At 39.5% G+C, this 22,833-nt stretch overlaps 1 protein-coding gene across 3 annotated transcripts in view; it reads left to right on the plus strand.

Moving 5' to 3' along the window:
• The window catches only part of RAPGEF4 (Rap guanine nucleotide exchange factor 4), a gene marked incomplete at both ends in the record, with an annotated part of 154,014 nt that overhangs the window by 65,576 nt on the left and 65,605 nt on the right, over nucleotides 1–22,833 (plus strand). For 2 of the 3 annotated variants that reach the window (XM_082001460.1, XM_082001461.1), the window contains 2 exons: nucleotides 9,793–9,865; nucleotides 10,971–11,035. The exons of the other annotated variant lie outside the window; for it this stretch is intronic. In XM_082001460.1, coding sequence (XP_081857586.1) covers nucleotides 9,793–9,865; nucleotides 10,971–11,035 — 138 coding nt within the window. The remainder of the gene's footprint in view (nucleotides 1–9,792; nucleotides 9,866–10,970; nucleotides 11,036–22,833) is intronic. 3 annotated transcript variants of the gene reach the window in all.

Genomic DNA, 22,833 nt, shown 5'->3' on the forward strand with positions numbered 1-22,833 from the left:
TCAAACTAGGCTACATGCTTGATGCTCAGCTCAACTGGAAAAAAACACAATCGTTGGAATAATTTTTGAATGGTAACCAAAAGGATTTTGATTATTTTTACCCAGCTGAGTTAATCTGGGAGAATGTTCTGTAATTTCTTTAAACAAGTCACTCAGAATCTGAGAGGATGATTTTTCAGGTAGTTTGGACTCTACTTGGCTTATACTATTTCAATCCTTTAAAACTCACATTTTCTATCCTATTTTCTTCTGATTGTGCTTATAATTGACATCCCAATGCCACAACATAAAAAATAACAAATGTAAACAATGCTTCACTATGGAAAACAGGGATTAAACTTGTGATTGGAAAATCAACAGAGGCTTGATGTTGTATTATGTGCTGTTCATCTTGATCTGAAGAATCTTTAAGCCTAAACTGTCTCAATGACAGCCAGATAAGGAGCCTTCTGCCAATTGTGAAAGTGCTTATCTGTTTCTAAGACATGAACAGGTGGAACTGCTTCTTCAGTGGCAACAAGAGAGAGGAGGGAGTTCATTTATTAGGCATATCCATGGGTCACTTCATGTTGGCTCTCTTTTTTTTTTTTTTTTTTCCTTAGTAGTGTGTCCTGTTCCCTGAAGTCTGTCCACTCCTTGTGATATGTTATCTGTTCAGTGGACTGAAGGAGTCTGTTTAGGCTATGTATTGCACTCCCCTCCTACCCTTCACCCATTGCGCACGAACAGATTTTCACTTCCTTTCTTCTTCTTTTTTCTTGTTAACATTTCTTCCTTTTCTAACATTTACCTTCCAGGGGGATTTCCTCTTTCTTTCCCGTCCCTGCGTGCCTCCATTCCTCACTGTCCCCTCTCATGATGAGGTTTGAAAAGGATTTCAAAAAAACATTTCTAATGGTTCAAAAATTTCTAGGGCTGAAGTGAAATGAATAATACTACTTTACTTTTTGTGTAAAGAAGGGATCATGTGAGAAACAGCCACAGCAAAACTCTGGATTAGAATCCCAGAACAGCATTTGGTGTGCGGGCATTTTCAGTCTTGGCGAGGGACTGGCAGCTAAATAAGACTTTTTTGTTTTGAAGAAGTAACTTGCACTCACTCCACTCAGAAGGAAAAACCTTGAAAACTGCCCCATCCAGTTAAGGCTGTTACATGCAGATTAGTAATGGTTTGCCTAATCCCTATGTTACGGCACAGTTGGGTCACCGTTATTAATGTTATTTGCATTTCAGTTTGGTAAAAGTCAGTCATTCCCATCCAATACGTTTGGATCTTATCTTCAGACAAGACGCTGTTGTACAAGTCCATCAAAAGAGACTGTGTTTCACAGGCCTTTAGAGGGAGCTTCAGACATGAGGGCCATGAGATGTTGGACTGTCCATGGGGATGTAAGGCAGTATAACTAAACACTGTGTTACAAAATTAGCTGAAAGATTATTGTGAACTCCAGGGGGGAAGTACCAGAGGCAGCATTTATTACACAGTACTGTGTATGAAAGGGACTCTGGATTTGAGCAGCTGGACCCATGCGAGATTTATGCTAGCAAGGTAATTCCAGTGGTGCCATTGCACTGACTGCTGGCTGAGTTGGAGGCCCACGTATTTTGGGGTCCTGTTAAGTGATATCAGTCTGATTGTGAGTGATTTTCTGTGTTGGAATACACTATTTTCCATGCACTGGAAGGAGTAGACTACGTTCAGTCATACTTCCTGAATTACAATTATTTAGTTTGTCCTTAGGTTTTCTCCTCTTATTTTGTATTGTACTCGCTGTTTTGGTTTCACAGCAGTGTTACTGAGTGAGCTGCACAAGCTGCTTTTAAAGTAGTTCACACTGCAATCAAAATAATATTTTAAAAGCATTGAAGAAAGGATAATGTTACAAGGGAAATTCCCTTGTATGTTTACTTATTTACACTTATGAAATATCCTCATTATTGTTAGGCACAATTGAGTAGAAACAATCAATTTGAGGAATTATCCATTAAAGGGAAGCCTTTAATATTAGAGGAGCATTGGAAGTTGATATGTGCTTGTTTCTGTGAGAAGCAAAAGCACAGCGTTAGACTGACCACACTGCAATCATTAAGAGGTTTATAATGATTATAGAGGAATTAATATTTAACCCAGAGTTCCCTTCCAAATGAAAACAAGTTTCTAAACCAACATAATTCTATGCTTAGAGGTTGTCAATATAAAAAGCAGAGTTACAGATCAGCTCACCATTTTGCTTTTTCTTCATTTGTTTCAAATCTCCTTGTAAAAAAATATAAGGGGAGGGAAGAAAAGAAGCTGTTTATGAACAATGGATAAAGCCACTGCTGCACAGAGTGTCAGCATAAGGCCAGTGTGTCATTTAAGTTGCACTTAAAACCTTTTTTTAGGCGTTAAGTACTGCACAGACCTTGTGGTGACCTTACAGAATTTCACTACAGAGGAGCGTGACTTCAACCCACTGTCAGAGCACAGCCTGCACTGGGAGGTTTGCAGCTTCTCTCTATCTTGGTGGTACATACCTAGTTCCACATACATCTCTTCAGGTGAAGCCTTTTTCATAACATTCATGCAAAGATGTGTTGGTCATGTGTATCAAGCCTTCTGTATTTGCAAGGTGGCAATCTCAGGGTGGAACAATAACTTGATTTAGTTATTGTTCTGAATTCTCTAGTACACTCAATCCTTGCTTTTTGTTTGCTCTGCAGGTTAAGACATGTGATCAGAATCAAGACACATATGTTGCTGCAATTACAGAATTTACCATTCTGTCAAAGCACTTGACAAACATAAATGTCTTCCTGGTGTGACCTTTTGTCTCAGCTGAAGCTCTGATCCAGAAAAATGCTGAAGATCAGTTCAGGGAGGCACACTACATGGAAGAAATAGTGTAGGAGGCAGTCCGTAGCTGCCCAGGCAAGGAGCTGAACAAAGCCAGCCTCATCCTGTATTTGAGGGTCTCATATTACCTGCCTCTGATCTTCCTTGTGTACTGTCATCTTGCTTAGGACACCCAGACTAACCTCACCTGAAAGAGTGCATCTTTGCTTCTCCCCTCATTAAAATAGTGTATCTGAAAATAGGAGGTGTCACTGCCTGCGGGTAAAAGTAAGTATTTTGTGCCCACAACTTTAGGAAATTGTTCTTGGAACAGACTTCCCTTGTGGATGACCCGTGAGATGATGCCAGACTTAGCTTGATCTAGTGCTGTCAATACAGGTTTAAAGGTTGGCTATAGTAGTAAGAAATATTATGTTAAAATGGTACCTTTTTCGTAGTAGTTCTGCTCTTTGTTTTCAAGACATGCTGGCTTTGCTAATAACAATACAGGTTTACAATTGTTAGTGTCGCAGAACAAGAGGAGTGAGGTTCTGTTCCACCACTTGCATCATTCAGAAAATTCCAGCTAAGGTGTGATTTGATGCCTCTCTCCTACAAGTGATAATGAAAGGGGAAGAAAGGAGAGCACAGCTTGATTTTCTGATCTTGTATTGAGTTTGAAGCACTGCTGCTGACAGTCATCATCATCTGATTTTAAAGTGAACAAATCCAACACAGATATCACTGTGAAAAAGTGATATGGAATTGCATAATGCTCTTTTTCAGACACTTCTGAAAACTTGAACTTCACATTTAAGGCAGTTAAATAGTTATATTTTTTTCCTATAAGTACATCTTCTATTCTATTGGTTACACAAATGCAGTAAAAGAATATGTATAAATCAGATGGACTGTTTGTTCTTTTTTATGTGTTGTCTTTGTCCTCTTTTTAGTATATGCAGTCTTTCCCACCCCTCCCAACCAAGTCCTGTCTCCACCCAACTGCATTTCCTGAGTGGATTCCTCTAGGAGACAGAATTGGAGGGCTGCATGATGTCATTTCTATATTTAAATTAGATGGAGCAGAATAGGCTGTGTAATTTGTTTAATCATTGCTCATGCCCTTATTTCCTTGGATTTGATTTTTTGCAGTGCAGTCTTGTCTTCGGGTTTCTATGTGGTAGCCAAGTCTGCTATTTGGCATGATTTCAGGGAGCTGTGTGCATTTTTCTTTTCGACTAAAACTCAAAAGGATTCTGTGATCAAGCAAATTCTGCACACAGAGCTTTTCAAGCACGATAAATTGATTTAAGTGGGAATGTGACAGAAAAAATATATGCCTCCAAAACCAAGAGAATAAAATCTAAAGCATAGTTGATTAGAGCCATGCAGAAACATTCAGAAGATGGTAAATAGGTAAATAAATGGAAAAGATGAAGATTAATCTGCTATTTTATAAACTGTACTAATTCTGGGATCAGGATTCAGCAATTTCAGTACAGGCATTTCCTGTATTTATTTTATCTAAATATGCCTAAATGGTACTTCACTTCTGCTATTTCAGGCCTTGTCTATCTCATTTTAGTGACTTGGTAGACTGACATATACAAAACAGTCTCTGCTCATTAAGTCATGGTAAGATCTTCACATGGTTTGTTCTCTATTTTTCCACAATACATAAAGATATGTTTTTGCTATTGTAGCATTATTTTTTCCTAATTTGTCTTTATGCTTTCCTTTAGAAATACCTCAGTTCTGTTCTCTTGCCTGTACTGTGAGTGACAGTAAATATATATATTCTGTGAATAATAAAGGCAAGTATTTAGTAGTATGTGGGATACTTGGTGTTCCAGCGTGAAGCACCGGATTCAAGCAGTGATTTACTATCCAATATTAAACAGCCATGGGTCAGGTCCTTTTTGTGAAATCCAGTTAAGTGGTATTGACCTGAAATGTATGGAAGTTTTCTGATTGAGCTTGCTTAGAAGAAATACACTTACAAATTTGTAAGGACTTAGTGCTTCCGTACTAAGAAGGCAGTATCTGAAATCAGAATTACATCAGAGTCTTCTGTGGATCTGAGCACGTACTATCGGGCAATAGCAAGTGTGTTGTTTGGTTTCCCCTTTGTAATGAGATTTGGGTAAAAAACAACTATGAATATGATTATCAGTTGTTTTTTTGGTGACGTTCTGTAAGAACATTAGGCAACTTTTATTGGAAAACACTAACAGATAGCAGGCAGATGACTTGATATTTTACCTGTCAATTAGTTCAGTGAAGAGCAATCTTTGGAGCATCAGATCTAAAGGCAAAGATCTGTACTTTGAGACAGCAATCTCTGCTTGGTTTGGTGGGTGAAAAGAGGGTCCAGAGATCTTTAGGGGCTCTTTCACATCTCTCCTTATTCTTCTGGAGAGAAGAGAAGAAGAAACAATGCACCATGGGAGTGATGCACCCTTGTGAGTAATGCTCACAGAGGAGGTCGTTCATTGCCAAAATGGTATGACTGGCGCAGCCAACTTAGAGGAAGAACAGAGTTGTACTGAGAGCATCAGTGATCAATTATTTATTGTCAAAAGAAAATAGAGAAGCTGGCCCACATTGTCAAGCTACAGCATATATTCCTCAAGAGAAACCATTACAGGAGTATGGACAGATAGTACAGGAGGATTGCAGAAGTCAGGTAGTAGTCATAATAACAACATCTAATGAAATAGTTACACAAGGTTTTGAAAAACATGTGTGGAAAGGGCATCTTGATGTTTGGCCCAGGATTTCTAGAACTGAAATGAATTATTCTGTGTTACTCCTGAGTTTGCAAGTAATGCAGGCTCTGCCTTGTCACCTTCTCCGCTGCCAGTGGTAGGCAGAACAGGAGGCAGCAGAAGTGCAACTGGTCAAAAGTGACACTGTGGGTTGAGATTGTGGGTGGAGGAGAAAGAGAAGGAGAATGAGAGATCATGTATTCAACCAAGCACTGTTGTGGTCTACAAAACCTTCTCCAATATTATAAGACACTCACTTCCTGGTATCTGGCTACATGCAGGTTTACCTTGGGATGAGGAAGCATCAGAAGCCTGACGTGACTCCCTAGTGCTACAAACGATCACTGCCTGGGTCTTTCTTACCAAGCCCGTCAGATACGCTTTGCTGACTGGAGAACTGCTGCAGTTGGGGGAGTATCTTTGAACCTGTGTTCAAAACTTTATACCCAGGAGGTCTTCCCTTCATCAGTCCTGAGTCTTTCCTGTTAAGAGTGCTGTGGTTTTCCTACACAATGCACATGCAAGACAACAACGGCTCATCTGTTTTCTTCACATCTACCTGGCATGTTTTGGAGTGTTTGTATTGCATAGGTCTCTTTTTTGCTCCTTCTTTCCCTTTAAACAGGTATTAGCTCGTCAGTACTGGCAGCAGAAGAGACTAATTACACAGACATATTTTATGTACCTCATGTACACTAGAAAAATGTGTAAGGAATTTAGAGATAGCTTGCATCAGAATTGTAGTAATTGCCTTTCTAAACATTAACCTATAAAAATATTCCCAATTATGTTCACGGAGTACAAGAAAATCTATTGTAGTCATAAAAACCTCTGAAACTAACTGCAGCAAACTGCAAATAAAGTCTAAACTAGAGCATGTGAAGGAACACACTGAAAAGCCTGACAATGAGTGGCCGTAAAAACTGTTGGAATGAAAATTCACCCACAGCACCTCACCAGTAAGGCAAGTGTTTGATTCTCTTTCCTCCTTTTCTCCCATCCCGAGCTCCCATTCCTTGTCAGCACTTTTCTGTGCTATAGCAGTGGCTGAAAAGGTCGTGTTAATTTTCACCACTGCATGGATATGAGGTGGTCAGTAACTGGACGAAAAAATACTGTCTTTATTACTCATGCTGTCAGATTAGATGCAGGAAGTGTCTGATCTTTATGCTGTTGCATGATAGTTTATAAAGTGGTAGAGATCTGAAGGCAGAGTGACTAGGTCACTGAGTGTAGTTTTAAAACTTGCTGTCATGTTGGATTTATAGAACTTGAAGACTTCTGGCAATAAGCAAGCTTACGATGATTTGATAGCTGTTGTTGTCTTTCATAAGGAAAGCCTTTCCAGAGTTCATACCACCAGTGGAATACATTTTCAAAAGCCTTTTGTAAATATTTAGTCTGTTAATCTTCAGGATGATTTTAAATGCCACCTACCAGTACAATTTAACTTACTGCTTTTTCTTTTCATTTTCGGACATTACGGTAACAAGGTAGATCTCACAGTCAGTATTGTGTTTTCCTTATCTCAGTTTTGAGAGATCTCGTGCCTGGAACTTCATTACTCCATCTGATACTGTGAATCTTTATGCAGTTACTTACGTCTGTCTTTGCGTACTTAGGTTTCCCAGCAAGCAGTGTTTCCCTGACTTCTTGACACGTAAGTGTCCCTTGACACTTAATTTGGCTGATGACGTGACACAATTTTAGGTGTAAATTATACCTCCCATGTCAGCCTGCACCCCACTGAGGTATCTTCACGGCAGACCATGTATAGAAGCAGTCTATCAGCCTTCCCTGCAGATATCCAGGCATAGGAGGTAGCTTCATTTATGCAGAGGTCCCCTGGAGGAGTCTGAACAACTGAGCTTTCTGAGGGCATGTCTTGAATTAGTGCCTCTTCTGGTAATGCTGCCTGAACTCCTTCACAGGCAACCCTGCTCTCTGGGCTTGCTGTGTCAGACTCATGAGTAGATTCAACCCACGGCAGGGTGGGACCTTCATGTGGAAGATGACAGAATTGAAGTCCTTGGCAGCCCATGCTTTTGTTCCTGGTGGGCTTTGGCATCCTGAGCATGACGTGGGGCTGAATGGGGCTAGGTGCCTCCTTTAAAGTGTTATATGCAATTCTGGCTTATTCTACTCGTAGGTATTTTTGTTGAGCTATGCCTCCAGTTCTTTTGGAAATTGTATGGTGCGTTCTATGTTTCGTTTCATGAGAAGAATGATCAGGAAAAATATTGGGGAATTAATCAGAAGGGAAACTGCCATGCAGTGTATGATAACCATGAATGTAGTATAGGAAATTAAAAGAGAAAATTACTGTGTTCTTACAATTCACGTTCCTTATCAAGGTGGATTAAATGTGGACTAATAATGTATTTTTGGGAAAATGCTATTTCTATATACTAGAAATGAGTATCATCTGAACGGTGAGGAAGAACAAAAGAAAGAAAACCTATAAAATTTGATTTTATCATATCCCAAATGAAACATCTCAATTTTCCATTTCTAAATCACATTTCAAGACTAATTCAGTAGAAGGTAGAACAAAACGTTTGTCTTCTGTTTGAATAAAATGTTATTTCAACCCCTTGTGACATACTTTCCTTTTTTTTCATTTGGCCAACCAACATGAGTTTTTCACTTGTTTTATGTGTGTGATTTACTAGTTGAACTGAGAAAATAATTAGTTCTAATGTTCTTCCTCTCACTGAGTTCCAGGCATAGGACTGGATGCAGAGTATGAGAAAGTGAACTGTTTGGGAAAGAAAATAGGAGAGTTTTATCCTCAAATGAAGTAGCATTTATTTTGTGTGACTGACCAGGGATATAGCATAGTTTCGCTCCTACGAATTTTCAGATGGATTATGGGTGAGATTTAAATAATATGTTGCTAAGCTTTAGGATGTAATAGCTTGTCTAAAAATAGGATTGGATTATTAAGATTAATGTAATCTTTGTAGCTTTTGTTTTTATTTAGAATGCAAGACACTCGGTCTTTTGAGCTAGAACTGATGATATTTTCATATCCATTTCCAAGAAAAATAAATGTTTAAAGGATAATTCAAGCATCTGTTAAAATCCAGCAGGCAACATTTTAAAAGTGAATACATCCAAACAACTCCATAGAGCAAAGGATAAAACTTTTAAATTAAAGTCGTACTATGGAGGAAATTTTCTGTCGCAATTATTATATGTGCTTAGTTGAAACCTACATGAATTTCAGCTGGTTGGTTGTTCACATTCAGCTCATTGCACACCCTAAGGACTGCATGACACATTTTATTTACTCAGATCATCAGCATCCCTGTTGCACAAACTTGTTTTCTGACAGTTCCAAAAGGGAATTATAATTGTTTAGCCTTAAGCCTGACAGTAATATAGTATGATTGAAAACAAAAATGTCTCACTTATTCATTGAATGATTTGTATTTGATAAAAAGACATTTTTTTCCTTTGGTGTTATTTTTTAGCTTCTGTGAATTTTTTAAGCCCTAGATAGAGCTTTGAACCTTATTGATCATGTCACCAGCATTCACTGAAGAAAAATACCAGTTACTGACATCAGTTACAGTTATGTATGACAAGTGGTACAGGGGACATTATTTTTACTGTTACAAAGTTTCATCTGATAATAAAGTTTTTGTGTGTGTGTATACATAACATGAGGTGCTGGGTTTGTGTGTTTCATAACCTTGTAGTTTCTGAAATCCAAACTTAGTGTGTTGGAATTAAACATTTAGAGTTTTTGCACTGAATCCTGTATATTTCAAATCTGATACCGAAATTGTAGTGGTACATGATTCTCATGTATCCTTAGTTAACAGCCTTGTCTCCATCCCTGCAATAAAGTAACTTTCTAGCTTGAGTTCAGCGGAACAGTGTAATTTCAAATGACCTTTAAAACAACCTTTATGGGAAATCACACAACTAAGTACAATACTGATTTATTAGAACCCTCAAAGTCATGCTTTGGGGAAGATGGAGGGGACTGTTTTGGCACAACTTGTGATAATATAAAGGTAGTGTGCTCCAGCAAGAAAGCAAGCCTTGGAGCTTTAAGAGTAAAGACATATCTGACTGCCTCAGGTTGCTTGTGTGCACGTGAAGCACAAGGCAGCAGACATACAAATGTAAATACCACATCATCCACTGAGTGGCTTTATACATCTGTACCTGACTGAATGTGCCATTGCTGTCTTTCAGAAATATCGACAGTACATGTCCGGACTTCTCACTCCTCCTTATGGTGTTATGGAAACTGGCTCCAACAATGACAGTAAGTATGAGAAAATGGACATCAGATGTTAGAAAAAAGAGAAAAGAGAAGAAAGGGGAAGATGGAAGTCCTCTGATTTTGGATGTTGGAATTAAAATGTTCAGTTCAGTATTATGACTGTATTAATACCACATATAGTAGGAAATAGTTTGGAACTTGCCTCACTGAATTCCCAGCTGTAAACAAGTGTACACAGAGCTGTACACAAATGTGTGTTATGAGCCAGGCCTGTTGACTAAAGCATACTGTATGATGTCATGTAACATTTAACTGGTTATAGGTGTTACATAAATTCCATGGAACACAGCCATGAGTCCTGCTAGTAAAACAAATGTAACAAAACAGACTTATTTTTTTACTTAAGATGGGCTACACAACTTGCTTGGGAACCTAGGTTAGCAGTAAACATGCTGCTGTCTGACCTTAGTTACATAGCTAAATAAGTTCGGGTCTGTCTCTGCCTCATGAGAACCTGTCAAACTGTGAGGTAGTGCTCTAGACATGAGTCCAAGGGCAGCGTTTGGAACTCATCACTTCTGTAAATCAAGGTACTTTTACTTAGTTGCCAGAGCATTATTTAGATACCAGCCAGGACAATACCTGATGTCCAGCAATTGCATTTGCAAATTTTGTCCCATATGTTATGTGTTCCATATGTTCTACTGGTGAAACAATAGCGTAGCATAGTGTAGCATAGCATACCATACCATCACGTAGCATAGCATAGCATAGTATAGCATAGCAATGCTAGTTAGTGCAAACTCAATTTTACATTTGACTTCTAGGTCAAGTCGTCAAACACAGATAATGTTAAATGAAAAAATATAAATAATTCTTGTATGCATACTTCATATATTAAGTTGTGAGAAAGTACTATGTTTAGCAATCTGGTTATAGTATTTACACAAGTTAGCTTTTTGTCTTTTTTGTGTTTGCAAGAGAAAACTTTTGTCTGAATAGATGTGTTTTGTTCTTAAAAAATCATAGATTAATGTGTATGTTAGCAAAGTATTGAACAGTCCAGTTCCCTTTTCTACTGATAAATATCTCCACTGTTACTTAAAGAATGTACAGTATGTATTTATTTTCTGTATTCTTCTTTTAGGAATGCCAGACAAGGACAGTGTGTCAAGCAGTGTTCTTTGTCAAGTTTCTAAAAATTGTAATAAGGTAAATCACACCTAGTTTTGCCTTTGTTTTTTGATAGGGCGGGGGATTTGGTAATGAAAAATGCAGAAGTACAGCATTAAATTGAAAAGAACCAGGTACAAATGCAAAGCATGTGGTTCATGCATGTGAGTACAGTATACAAATTATAAGGATGCATTAGACATTGCATCATATAACTGGAGAAAGCAACAGGTTCACGATCAGCATTATGAGAAAGTGTACTGCTGCCAAAGTTTGTGTTACGGTCTGGTTGTCCTATCTTTGTCAGAAAGGTGCTGAGGGTAAAGAAGTAAAGCAGCACTGTGACAAGACGAGCACATAGCAAATGGATCATAAAATTCATAATTAAATCCTATTTAAAGATTTAACTGAGTCTTAACTGATGCATAGGCATTGTTCTGGCCCTTTGCTCAGGGTGAATTTTCTCCTGTGTTCAGAGAGCAGCTTTACATCCCGGTTCCCCTTTGTAAAATAGTTCTGTGCCTTCAGTCTCACCAGATGAGGACCCACATGAAAGAACTCATGAATATTTCTATGCTGTGTTTAAAGTAATTATAATAGTGGGAAGAAATAGTATCAGGCATTGCTGTAAAGATTAATAACTTTTAGATTTTTTTTATGGCAGGAGTAGAAAAGTTACAGTAATAAACAGATGCATGGATACCTTCTTTCTGGACATAGGAGTTTAAATGGATGCATTTGTGGGATGTCTTTAAAAGGTTAAAGGTATTTTTGTAACACAAAAAACATTTCTTGACAGCAGATAAAGACAATGAATATTTTAGTGTGTTTCCTTAATGCGAAAATAACTACTTCCACCTCTCCCTGTCTGTCTGTCCTGCTTCCTCGTGGGTACTGACCTTTCTTAATTGTCACATTCAGCTTTTATTGAATGTATAAATGTAATGGTATGCAGTTTCTTTTTCTAGAGTCTTATTCATTAATGCTATACTACTTCCTGACACAGTCTTATCCTGTATGAAAATAAACATTTTTCCATGCACTGAGTAATAATTCTTAGATACTTAGAATAGCACCTTTCATTCTGTAAGCATTTTACAGTTAATGAGTCTCAATGCTTCTCTAAGGTGCTGGCATTTCAGTCCTACACTTGGAGTTAAGCCAGGTCAGGGGTCTTCCTTAACCTCTCGATGAGAGCGCCAGGGGTAGAATCTAAACTAAAAGATGTTGTATTTTCTGAAGCAGATAGAGATAATAGATAGAAGTAACAAGGTAAAAACATCTGTCTTTCCTAGAAGGTGATATCCCCCCAGTAATGGGCAGTGGTGCTCAGCTAAGGGGGGAATACACTTTCAGATACAAAGTATTTCAGAAACTGAGCAAAGTTTAGTGATTAATGCTGCTGCCAATAACTGGGCTTTTCTAGCACAACAGGACTCTTCCTGCATGAGGTAATGTTCACCTGGGTAGGAAACAGCACTTGGCTGGGGCAGGCTCAAACTGTGCAATGACTTTTACAGGAATAAGGTCCCCTGCAAACTGTATTAACTTCCTTTCAAAGATTTATATATATAAAACAGCTATCCTTCTCTCTCCCACACTGTACGCATTTCTGTGTAGAGAAAGTGAGAGAGTGAATATGTGACAGATGCTTGTCACCTTGTTTCATCATGGGCGAGCTCAGACAGCCCCATGACGAATGTGGCAGAAGAACCTACACAGCATAGAAATGGTTCATGAATCCTAGATCTGTGTTTTTGCCATTTGGCCATGGTTCTCTCTTAATTGCGTTAAGTGAAAGGCAAGTGCAGCAGAGATAAATGCTGTAATATTTTGTTTACTGCATGCAAACTTCCTTCCCGCGATTTTAAACTGAACAACTGTTATAGTGCTTGCACAGCATGTTGATCTTCATGCCCTGCAGTCAGTTTTGAATGACCAAGAAGATACTGGGATTGCAGGGCCGAATTCCCAGAACTGTTGCCAGCTATTTGAAACACAAAAAAACAGAGTACCAGAAAACAGCCCTATGTTTGTAGTTTTTATATATTTTGTTTATTTTGGGGCAGTATGTAACTGTCAAAATGCATCAGGGACGGGCATTCATCCAGGGAAAGGGAAATGTTTGCAGGACGTCTTTAGACTACTTTATATCTTTAGATTGCCAGAATGATGCCTGTGGCAGCTCAAAGGGGCCTGCAGGCTACTCTGTAATGTCCAGAAAAAGACTGAGTGAGGAACTTTCTGAGATCCAAAGAAAGTTCCTCAAAATCTTTCATACGGTAAGAAAACATTACACTCTTAAACAGAAGGAGATAACATAAAGTCTTCAGTAGTTCTGATCATAACGATGCATTTATTTTGGGGTTGGGTGTGTTTTAATTTTCCAGGGAAGTTTAGAACTATAAATAATTTGCTTCAAATTGAATTTGATATATTCCACTCTTGAAATATGAAATGCATGTTTTTTTCTTTTAGCCTGTGCTTAGTCTTTTACGAGCACTGTAATAGATGCATTTCCATACTTGCTAATTATTTGTTTCATCTTCATAGCCTAATTTTTTTCTCCTGTCACATCTATTAGTTTTTGATGAGTAACATAAGATTCTTCTTTTAATACATGCCTTGAAATTTTATCACCATATGGGGATGTTTGGTTTTCCACGTTCATTAAAATCTGTTAAAAAATTCTATTTGGAGAAGGCAGCAAAGAGATTTTCTTTTACCAAACACAAATTCATTTGCATTTAGGGTTACATTATTGCACATCATTTAATGCAATATAGCAGTTAAATTGAGCATAAAATACTGAGACAGAGTATGCTACTGTCCTCAGTTATATTTTGGGGAATGGAAGCAAAGTCAATTTAAAGCTGTCTTACATAAGGGAAAATAACACAGCTTCTGTCTTTTTAACTAGTCAGTCTGTACAGCGGTCTCTCTGGTTCTAGTTTTTGAAAATTCTCATGGAGTGGAGTTGGATATAGCTGGATCTGTGAGATGAATATAACCTTAAAGCCAAAATGACAAAATCAATAATAATTTCAAATTACATTTTTGGAAAAGATACAGCAGAGTACTTAGAACGCAGAGGAGGTCCGGTTCCAGCATGCAGAGTAAGTAGTGGTTCTGTTTCCATATATTACCAGCAGTGCTGGCAGCAGGGTTGCATGGTGCTTCCCAATACAAGATCCTGTTCTTACAATTTGGCCACTTTTTCACTGTTTATGCTGAATCTGCCATGCTGAGAGTATGCTTCTGGCTGATTTTTCAATTGAAATGGATCAAACCTCTCTGACATTGAGGTTGAGGGAAAATACATAGCACATATTAAACAGCTTTTCCCAGTGATACACTAGCGATCCCATCCTTTGGACTAGGAGCTTGACATGTGGGGCTTGTTCTGGCAGTAAGGAGTGCCATTTGTGACCCCCTATAAGTTAAACTGTATTGTTAAGCCTTGAAAAATCTCAGTGGAAACCGTCTCACTAGAGGCTCATTACAGTTTTACTGCAAGCTTGCACACACAGGCTGCATGTGTTGCGTGCACAGAATTCCCACGCTGTTCGTCTTTGGTCCCGGGCTGCTTCAGTATTCCTGTGTTGATGCTTAATGCTGTGGATTTTCTCGCAATCACTCATTCTAGTTGCTAGAGCAACATTTTGATTATTATAAAGCCAGACACGGACTGAAAACCACAATTGTCTCCCCTGTGCTTTTACACCCTCTACTGGTGCCCAGGTGGGAAATGAGTAAAGAAATAGCCCATACTTCTCTAGAGACATAATACATATGATAGTTTAAAGAAGGGGGCATTGCAGAAATGCCTGTAGAGACAGAGGAATGAACGTGGGTAAGAACAGAGGACAGACCCACTGAGAGCATGAATCTCCACTCTCCTGTGGAGTGTGATGCTGAATGCTTTTTTCTGCTATCAATAAATATCTTAAACTCCTTTGCAAACTGTGGATGCTGTGTGTAAGAGAGCATAGGAGTGATCCACAGAAAAAATAGAAATCTGTGATTAATAACAATTATTCTACTTATTCAAGCAGTTGATAGTTAAAAAGTCCTAACCCTGCTAATGATCCAAAACGAAGTTTTATATTGATTTCCATAGTGGAATCTCCATATTGCGGTTTGCTAAAAGAACCACCACATCCTCAAGAAACTACACAAAAAAAACTCTGCTTGAAAGGAAGGCTGAAAAATTAAGTGTTCAAAAGCAGAGAATTTCAAGAATGGAGGCTGACAGAGCAGTGTTAATGAAGTCCTCTTATCTGTGTTTGTTATGGTACGGACTTCTATTCTTTGTGTTTATTATGGTACAGAATTTGATTACCTGCTCACATATATTTTTCCTGTGACACACTGAATTAAAACAACATCTCACCTTAAAAATCATGCTACATTTCTTTTTGTACAACTTAATTTCTGTGACTGTTTAAAAACTACATAGATTTCTGCCACTTTCATTGAATGAATACATCCTGAGAGGGGGAAAGTACTTCTTCATCCCCTTGGTACTGAGGAAACCATTCTGAACACAGAAGATACAAGCAGGTTAAGTTGTGCAAATTCATACAGTCATTCTTGCTATTGTGTGAAGAATATATCTTTTTTCCAAAATCTCTCTCACGCTTTATTTCCATTATGTTCCCTATGTTGTCTTTAGGGTTCTGTTGTGATAAAGAGTTGCAGGAGCTCCCCCTAGTGCACGAAGTAATATTCGAAAAACACATGGTTCGGGTTTGTGAAGCTTAGAGGTTGAAACGTCCCCTTTATGTTTTTCATGTAATGACTCCAAATCCTGTAGACTGGAAGCTTATTGAAGTGATTTATTTGAAGGCATTTTGTATAGCAAAGGTCCTACTGGATGTGCTCAAACACCCCTCTGAAAGTCACCTTTTCATCCATCTTCTTCCCTGGTTAATTTGGTGTGATAGAATGTAGATTCCTTTTCTTTACTGAATTTTCAATAAGGCTTAGGTGCCATGCTGATTTTTATGCATTTAAATAATTAGAGTGATTGTGAAAACATGATTTGCTATTTTTTCAACTCTAAATACATTTAATAAAATTATACGGAAAAGATCTTTCACTTGACAGGGAAGGACATAATCTAAATGTTAATCCTCAAAATATTGCAATTTTCAACATTGCCAGGCAAGGGAATATTCACTTATTTCAATTTTCAAGCACTTAAATATAGCTCTGGGCATTTGAAAGTATACTGTTTGTAAAGATAATATTACAATTCACTAGATGCAGCCTTGAAGAGCCCACACAAGACACCAGTAATAATCATGTTAATTCACCATATTAGCTACTCTGGCAATAAACACAGTAATTTTATTTCTGATTTCCCTGTATTTCAATTTACTTTTCCCAGATGACTGAGAAGAAAGCTTATCTTTAACATACTCAGTAGATTTGTCAAATGTGGAATTTCATAGAGCATTAGCAGAATATTAAAGGAAATTTTTCACATACTCATGAAATTGTGAGCCTACAAGAAAGAATAAAAAGAGAGGAAGAGCAGAAGAACAGGCAGTGTTCTAGCAAGATTATAGATGCAACAGCAAGGTGTTTGTTTGGAAGTGGCAACCTCTCCGACATTCACATGAAAACTGTGTTATAACAGAACTGATTTTCTATGTGGATGGTTTATATAACTGCCCAGTGATATGTGTGCATTAATTCCTACCATCTCTTGGGCTCTGTGCCAGAGTCAGTTCTCTTATACAATGTTAACACAAGGTTAAAAAAAAAAATTCCCTTTTATTTTCTGTTTTTAAAGTGGTTGCATAAAAGCACTACGTGCAAATATTTCTAAATAATGTCTTCACGCAGTCCTAACTGTACCAATTACTTTTAGGGGCTGCTCTGATACTTTGGCACCAATTTCATATCTATGAAAGTAATTTGCTTAGAGATCTGTTCAGGTTCTTCATTTTGCTCTAAGTGGTAGTGCTTAGGGTTCAATCGTTATCACAGTGTGTAACAATTTGGCTAGTGGAGAAGCTGTGCATATAGTCCCTGGCAATGAGTCACATGGTGACAGCATATGGCAGGAGAGATAACAAAGACAGGAGTGTGAGATGAGTAGCAGTCTGTGAAAAATACGGTTTTCATATGTTAGTAATGAACTTCGTCATGAAAAATGTGACGGTCTTTATATGTCATCAGAGCTCTTTAATGTAAACAAAATTGTTAGTTAGGTCTGCTGGCTTATAGAAGTAGGCTTTGCATAAACTAAATTATTGCAGAACCACCAGGGAAGGTTTTGGTACATCACTATCTCCAGCTCCAGCCATATGGAGATGATACATAGCTGTAGGCTTCCTTTCCAAATGCCAGTGTGAATAGCGATGCTTCAAAGAAAAGCTTGCACCATCCCATCTTCTGTTATCCAATTCAGCTACCTGATAATCTATGAAATATCTATGGCCCATGATTTTGTTGAGTACCCTGAATTCTGGAGATCCTAATGGCAGTTTCTATTGGAAACAGTTTCTTTTGCTGTATCTACTCATGTTATTGAGCTCCAGTCTGACCAATACAGACCTAGTCAGAGTAGTCCCAATATGAAACCTGCAAATGCAATTAGTGATTGTCATTTGATTCATTACTATATAGGAATGAGTAGGATTATGGAGAAAAAGAACAGAATCCTTGCTACAAAGAGCTTGCAGTCACAAAAAAGAAGGAGTGACTGTCAGACAGAAAGATGCTGATTTACTCAGAATGTTGTAAGGCATGGGATTCACATGTGCTTATACATATCAAATGAGTTTTCTTACAGGAGCTTATTGTGATCAGTCCTTGGTGTGATAATCCTAAGAGACACTGGGAGTTAGGAGGAAGAAGTTCAGAAATCAATAGGAAAGTGAAAAACTAAGTGATACATATTTCTTTGTTAATCTTGTAATTTGGAGGGGATCTAACTCATACTGTTGGCTTTCTTTAGAGTAGCAGAGTAAGCAAGTACTCACCTCCTCCCTGAGTAACCTTCTCCCCACAAAAGGGTTACAGAGGTGCTTGGCATAGCACGGGAAAGGCAATTTGGCTGAAGAGACATTTTCCCTTTCTGACTCCTGGTGCCTAGCTGAATGCATGTTGCTATGATAGTTTAGATAAATAAAATAAATAACGGAAAAATAACAGAAATTCATAGAAAATTATAGAATTTGTAAAATACTCAATATTGTGAAGTAGGTGTGGGACCTTTTTTCAATAGGAACATCACTCTCCGTTCCAGTTATCTAGGGAAACAGCATATTGCCTTACCTGCCAGTGCTGGCAAGGGCGATCTGAAAATATATACCGTGGAGTCATATTTGATGACTCTTGCTCCTTGGCTGTGTCTTCTGTGTGATTCTCTCCCAACCCATAAAAAACATGCACATATGCTCCATTTGTCTCTTGCAGTTGAAAGGCAGAAAGAGTGGGTAATTATACTGAGGAAAAAAGATAGTCCTTTTCAAGGTTTACGTCTTCAGACAAGTCAAGCGTATACAAGTAACACATTTGGCACTTACATTTGAAAGAGCAAAATGAATTTTTTTGAATCTTGTAATTATTTTCTCAAGTTTGGCAGAAAAATTGGATCAGGGATCTTAAAATCAGATTCCGTCTAGTCACTCTTATCATCTCTTATCGTTTTGACTGCCTGTCCTACAATGTATGCTGGAAATTGGTATTCCACAAAGTCAGTTATAGTTCTGAGTCCGTAAGAAGTAATCAATGTCTCTGATCTAATCATTTAGCTGCATTTTTTTGTCTGTGTACAGATGACAAAAATTTGAGAGGTTAATAAATAGTGGGGAAAAACTGTGCAGTGATTTCTTCTTGTGTTACCTAGTGAAGAACCAGGAGCCCATTGTGCTGGCTCCATGCAAAGAGTACCACCACCAAGACAAGTGTTCGGTTTGTGGTGCTCATTTAGAGCCACTCTGAATTAGAATTGCTGAAGCAAAAATGTCAGATATCTACGACAGAGCTGAAAACGTAATTGGACTATTATCTCCAGTGGTAGTTAAGGAGCAAGTGCTGTTCAGGTATTTAAAGATTTATGATTTATGACTTTTCATTATTTATTCTTTTTGTAAATTTCCGTCCGGAAGAAAGCTTGGCACAAGATTGTGAACATGTTTGATCTTTCTGTGCTTTATCATCAGTGATGCAGCTGTCTTAAAATTAAGGATAGCAGTTAGTGAGGAAATACAAATACACATAGCTAGGTTGACTAGTAGAGGAATGAAAAGTACATAATTTAGGTTCCAGAGTAAAAATAATTAAAAAAAAAAGTCTTACTTCCAATACCAGTTATTATGCTGCTTCTAATTAGGATTACTCAGCCACACTTATTTTCATATTGGGAAATTAAATTATATAAAATATAATATATTATATAAATTATATAATTTATATATAAATTAAATTATATTTAATTATATATTATATTATATAAATATAAATTATATATTTGTATGATAACCTTAAATATGAACTGGATGGAGAAAGAGCCAGTAGCTTAACAGGGGAGAATTATGATTAAGTCTTTGTAAACCACCCAGTATTGCTTTGTCCATCCTTACGCTTTCAAGTAGCGGACTTCAAATAGATGAATCTGAGGGGGCTAAGGAATTATCTTCTCTCATGCCACTCTTCCCGTGTAGCCTTTTGCACAATGGGATATGTAACCATAGATGGTTACTTTTCACTCAAACCCAACCCAGCCCACCTTAGAGCCACATGAAGGCCAGCATTGACACCAGAAGCAGAGGTAGGAGAGGGTGGTTGTGCGATAGGAAGAAGGTGGGAGCATCAGCTCTGAGAGCAGAGCACATTTGGGCTCAGGGAGAACCGTGGGGCTGTGACTGTCCTTCCACAGCAGCTTCCAGTGACCTGCACTGGGACTGCAGGGCACCTCTTCTCTCTCATGTGTCCTCCACAACGCCCCATCTCTCTACATCCAGCTACATGTGCCCTCTCCTCCATCACACTCCTGCTTGTCTGGTGGTAAGGGAGGAGAACTGTCAGAGGCACATAAACCCTTTTTCTGAGCTTAATTTTCTGCTGGTTTGGATGAAAATTAGCTTCCTGGCCAGAGCCAGCACAAGCAACAGGGCGGAGCCTGGGTGTGGGGTTCAAGGAGGGGATGGACCACAGCAGTCCTGTTTGAGGCTGCTGTGAGCTGTCTCTAGCCTTAAATGTCTCACCTCTGCACAAAGCACTACCATGTCTGTCATCTACAGACCGAGACTCTCTCTTGCCCCAAACTTGGCATTTCTGCCAGCCCACATCAGCTGCAGGGGAAACAGAGGGACAGCTGGCAGGGGATCATTTTGTCAGGCCAGCTTGCAGCTCCATTGCAATTCATTGCTAAATCACAAATGAATCTGTGATTTCAGTCTCCTGTGCTTAAATAGAGATTTGTATGACGTATTCCTGTTATTGCAGTAATACACATACAGATCCAGGCAAATATTTGTTCCCCTCTCCTTCCCTCCTCTTGAGTTGTCTTAATTGTGTTCAGAGCCAGTCTAGGTTAGGGATTTTTGGCTTGTGGTCTGCAGGCTGCTGGGTTCTGGAAGCTCTTCCAAGTGAGTCTGGCAAATAAACCTAGGAAAAGCCTATTGTCACCAGCTGCACAAGGTATCTCATCTTGACTCGCAAAACTATCGGGGTCCACAAGATAACACCCTCCTTCCCCTTTTGTTTCCCCTGATTCAGTTCACACTCTGCTGAGCGCCAGTGTTAGCTGCTGCAGATTGCAGGGGAATGTTGGAAAAACCTGTGTTGACAAAACTGTAACAGTAATCACAGAATCACTAGGTTGGAAAGGACCTTCAAGATCATCAAGTCCAACCATTAATCCAGCGCCACCATGTCCCCTAAACCATGTCCTGAAGCGCCACATCCACACGTTTTTTGAACACTTCCAGAGAAGGCGACTCCACCACCTCCCTGGGCAGCCTGTTCCAATGCCTGACTACCCTCTCAGTGAACAAATTTTTCCTAATATCCAATCTAAACCTCCCCTGGCGCAACTTGAGGCCATTTCCTCTTGTCCTATCACTAGTTACTTGGGAGAAGAGACCAACACCCTCGTCGCCACAACCCCCTTTCAGGTAGTTGTAGAGAGCGATAAGGTCTCCCCTCAGCCTCCTCTTCTTCAGACTAAACAATCCCAGTTCCCTCAGCCGCTCCTCATAAGACTTGTGCTCCAGACCCCTCACCAGCTTCGTTTTCCTTCTCTGGACATGCTCTAGCACCTCAACATCCTTCTTGTAGTGAGGGGCCCAAAACTGAACACAGTATTCAAGGTGCGGCCTCACCAGTGCAGACTACAGGGGCACAATCACTTCCCTGCTCCTGCTGGCCGCACTATTCCTGATACAGGCCAGGACGCTGTTGGCCTTCTTGGCCACCTGGGCACACTGCCGGCTCATATTCAGCTGGCTGTCAACCAGCACCCCCAGGTCCCTTTCTGCCGGGCTGCTCTCCAGCCACTCCTCCCCAAGCCTGTAGCATTGCATGGGGTTGTTGTGGCCAAAGTGCAGGACCCGGCACTTGGCCTTATTAAACGTCATACAGTTGACCTCTGCCCATCGATCCAGCCTGTCCAGATCCCTCTGCAGAGCCCTCCTACCCTCCAGCAGATCAACACTCCCACCCAACTTGGTGTCATCTGCAAACTTACTGAGGGAGAACTCGATCCCCTCATCCAGATCATCAATAAAGATATTGAACAAGACCGGCCCCAGAACCGAGCCCTGGGGAACACCGCTTGTGACCGGCCGCCAGCCGGATTTAACGCCGTTCACCACAACTCTCTGGGCTCGGCCATCCAGCCAGTTCCTCACCCAGTGAAGAGTAAACCTGTCTAAGCCATGAGCCGCCAGTTTCTCCAGGAGAATGCTGTGGGAGACGCTGTCAAAAGCTTTACTAAAGTCCAGGTAGACAACATCCACAGTCTTTCCCTCATCCACTAGGCGGGTCACCTGGTCATAGAAGGAGATCAGGTTGGTCAAGCAGGACCTGCCTTTCATGAACCCATGCTGGCTGGGCCTGATCCCTTGGTTGTCCTGCAGGTGCCCTGTGAGCACTCTCAAGACCAACCGCTCCATAATCTTCCCCGGTAATGTTTCTGGCATTCCTTATACTGTAAATGTATAGCCACTGCTCCACAGCAGTCCTGGGCCTGTGTAATAGAATGGCTCTCTTGTCTTCCTGGTATACTGGACCAAACTGGAGGAAAGAGGAGGGAGAAGAAAACTAGCAGGTTGCCTTGCTGGAGTTCCTGAATGCTACTTAGTCTGTTCAGTTTCTTCAGTGTTACAGCCACTGTTTTTGAAATGCTGTCTTCTGTGTTATGTCTGGCTTTTCTGCTGTGAGGTTTGGGGTAGAGAACCTGGACTGCTGCCTCGAAAGTGCTGTGTGACCTTGTGGCAGTACAGGCACAGGGCAATCTGCAATAATATTGGACTTTATTGAACCAGCAATTCCCCTTGGGAGGATATATCTTCCTTTCCCCAAGACAGTCTCCTTGACCGACCGTCATGGAGAAACTGAAGATTCCTACATTATTGCAGAAATTGTGTTTTTAACACGTTAGGTGGGAATAATCTATGTATATTCAGTATTTCTAGGCAAGCTGGTTTGGATTACGGTAATTAAACTTCTCTGGAACAGCAAACATTTTCACACTGTGATTTGCTTAACATAGTGCAACAGTCCTTATCCTTTATATAGCCCACAAAGAGACTCTAAAGAGTTGGTTAAGCCAAAGAAGATTTTGAGATTATGTTTAAAAAGGAGGTGAGTGGTTG

The sequence above is a fragment of the Phaethon aethereus genome, assembly GCF_964289735.1.
Source record: "Phaethon aethereus genome assembly, chromosome: 6".
Classification (NCBI taxonomy): domain Eukaryota; kingdom Metazoa; phylum Chordata; class Aves; order Phaethontiformes; family Phaethontidae; genus Phaethon; species Phaethon aethereus.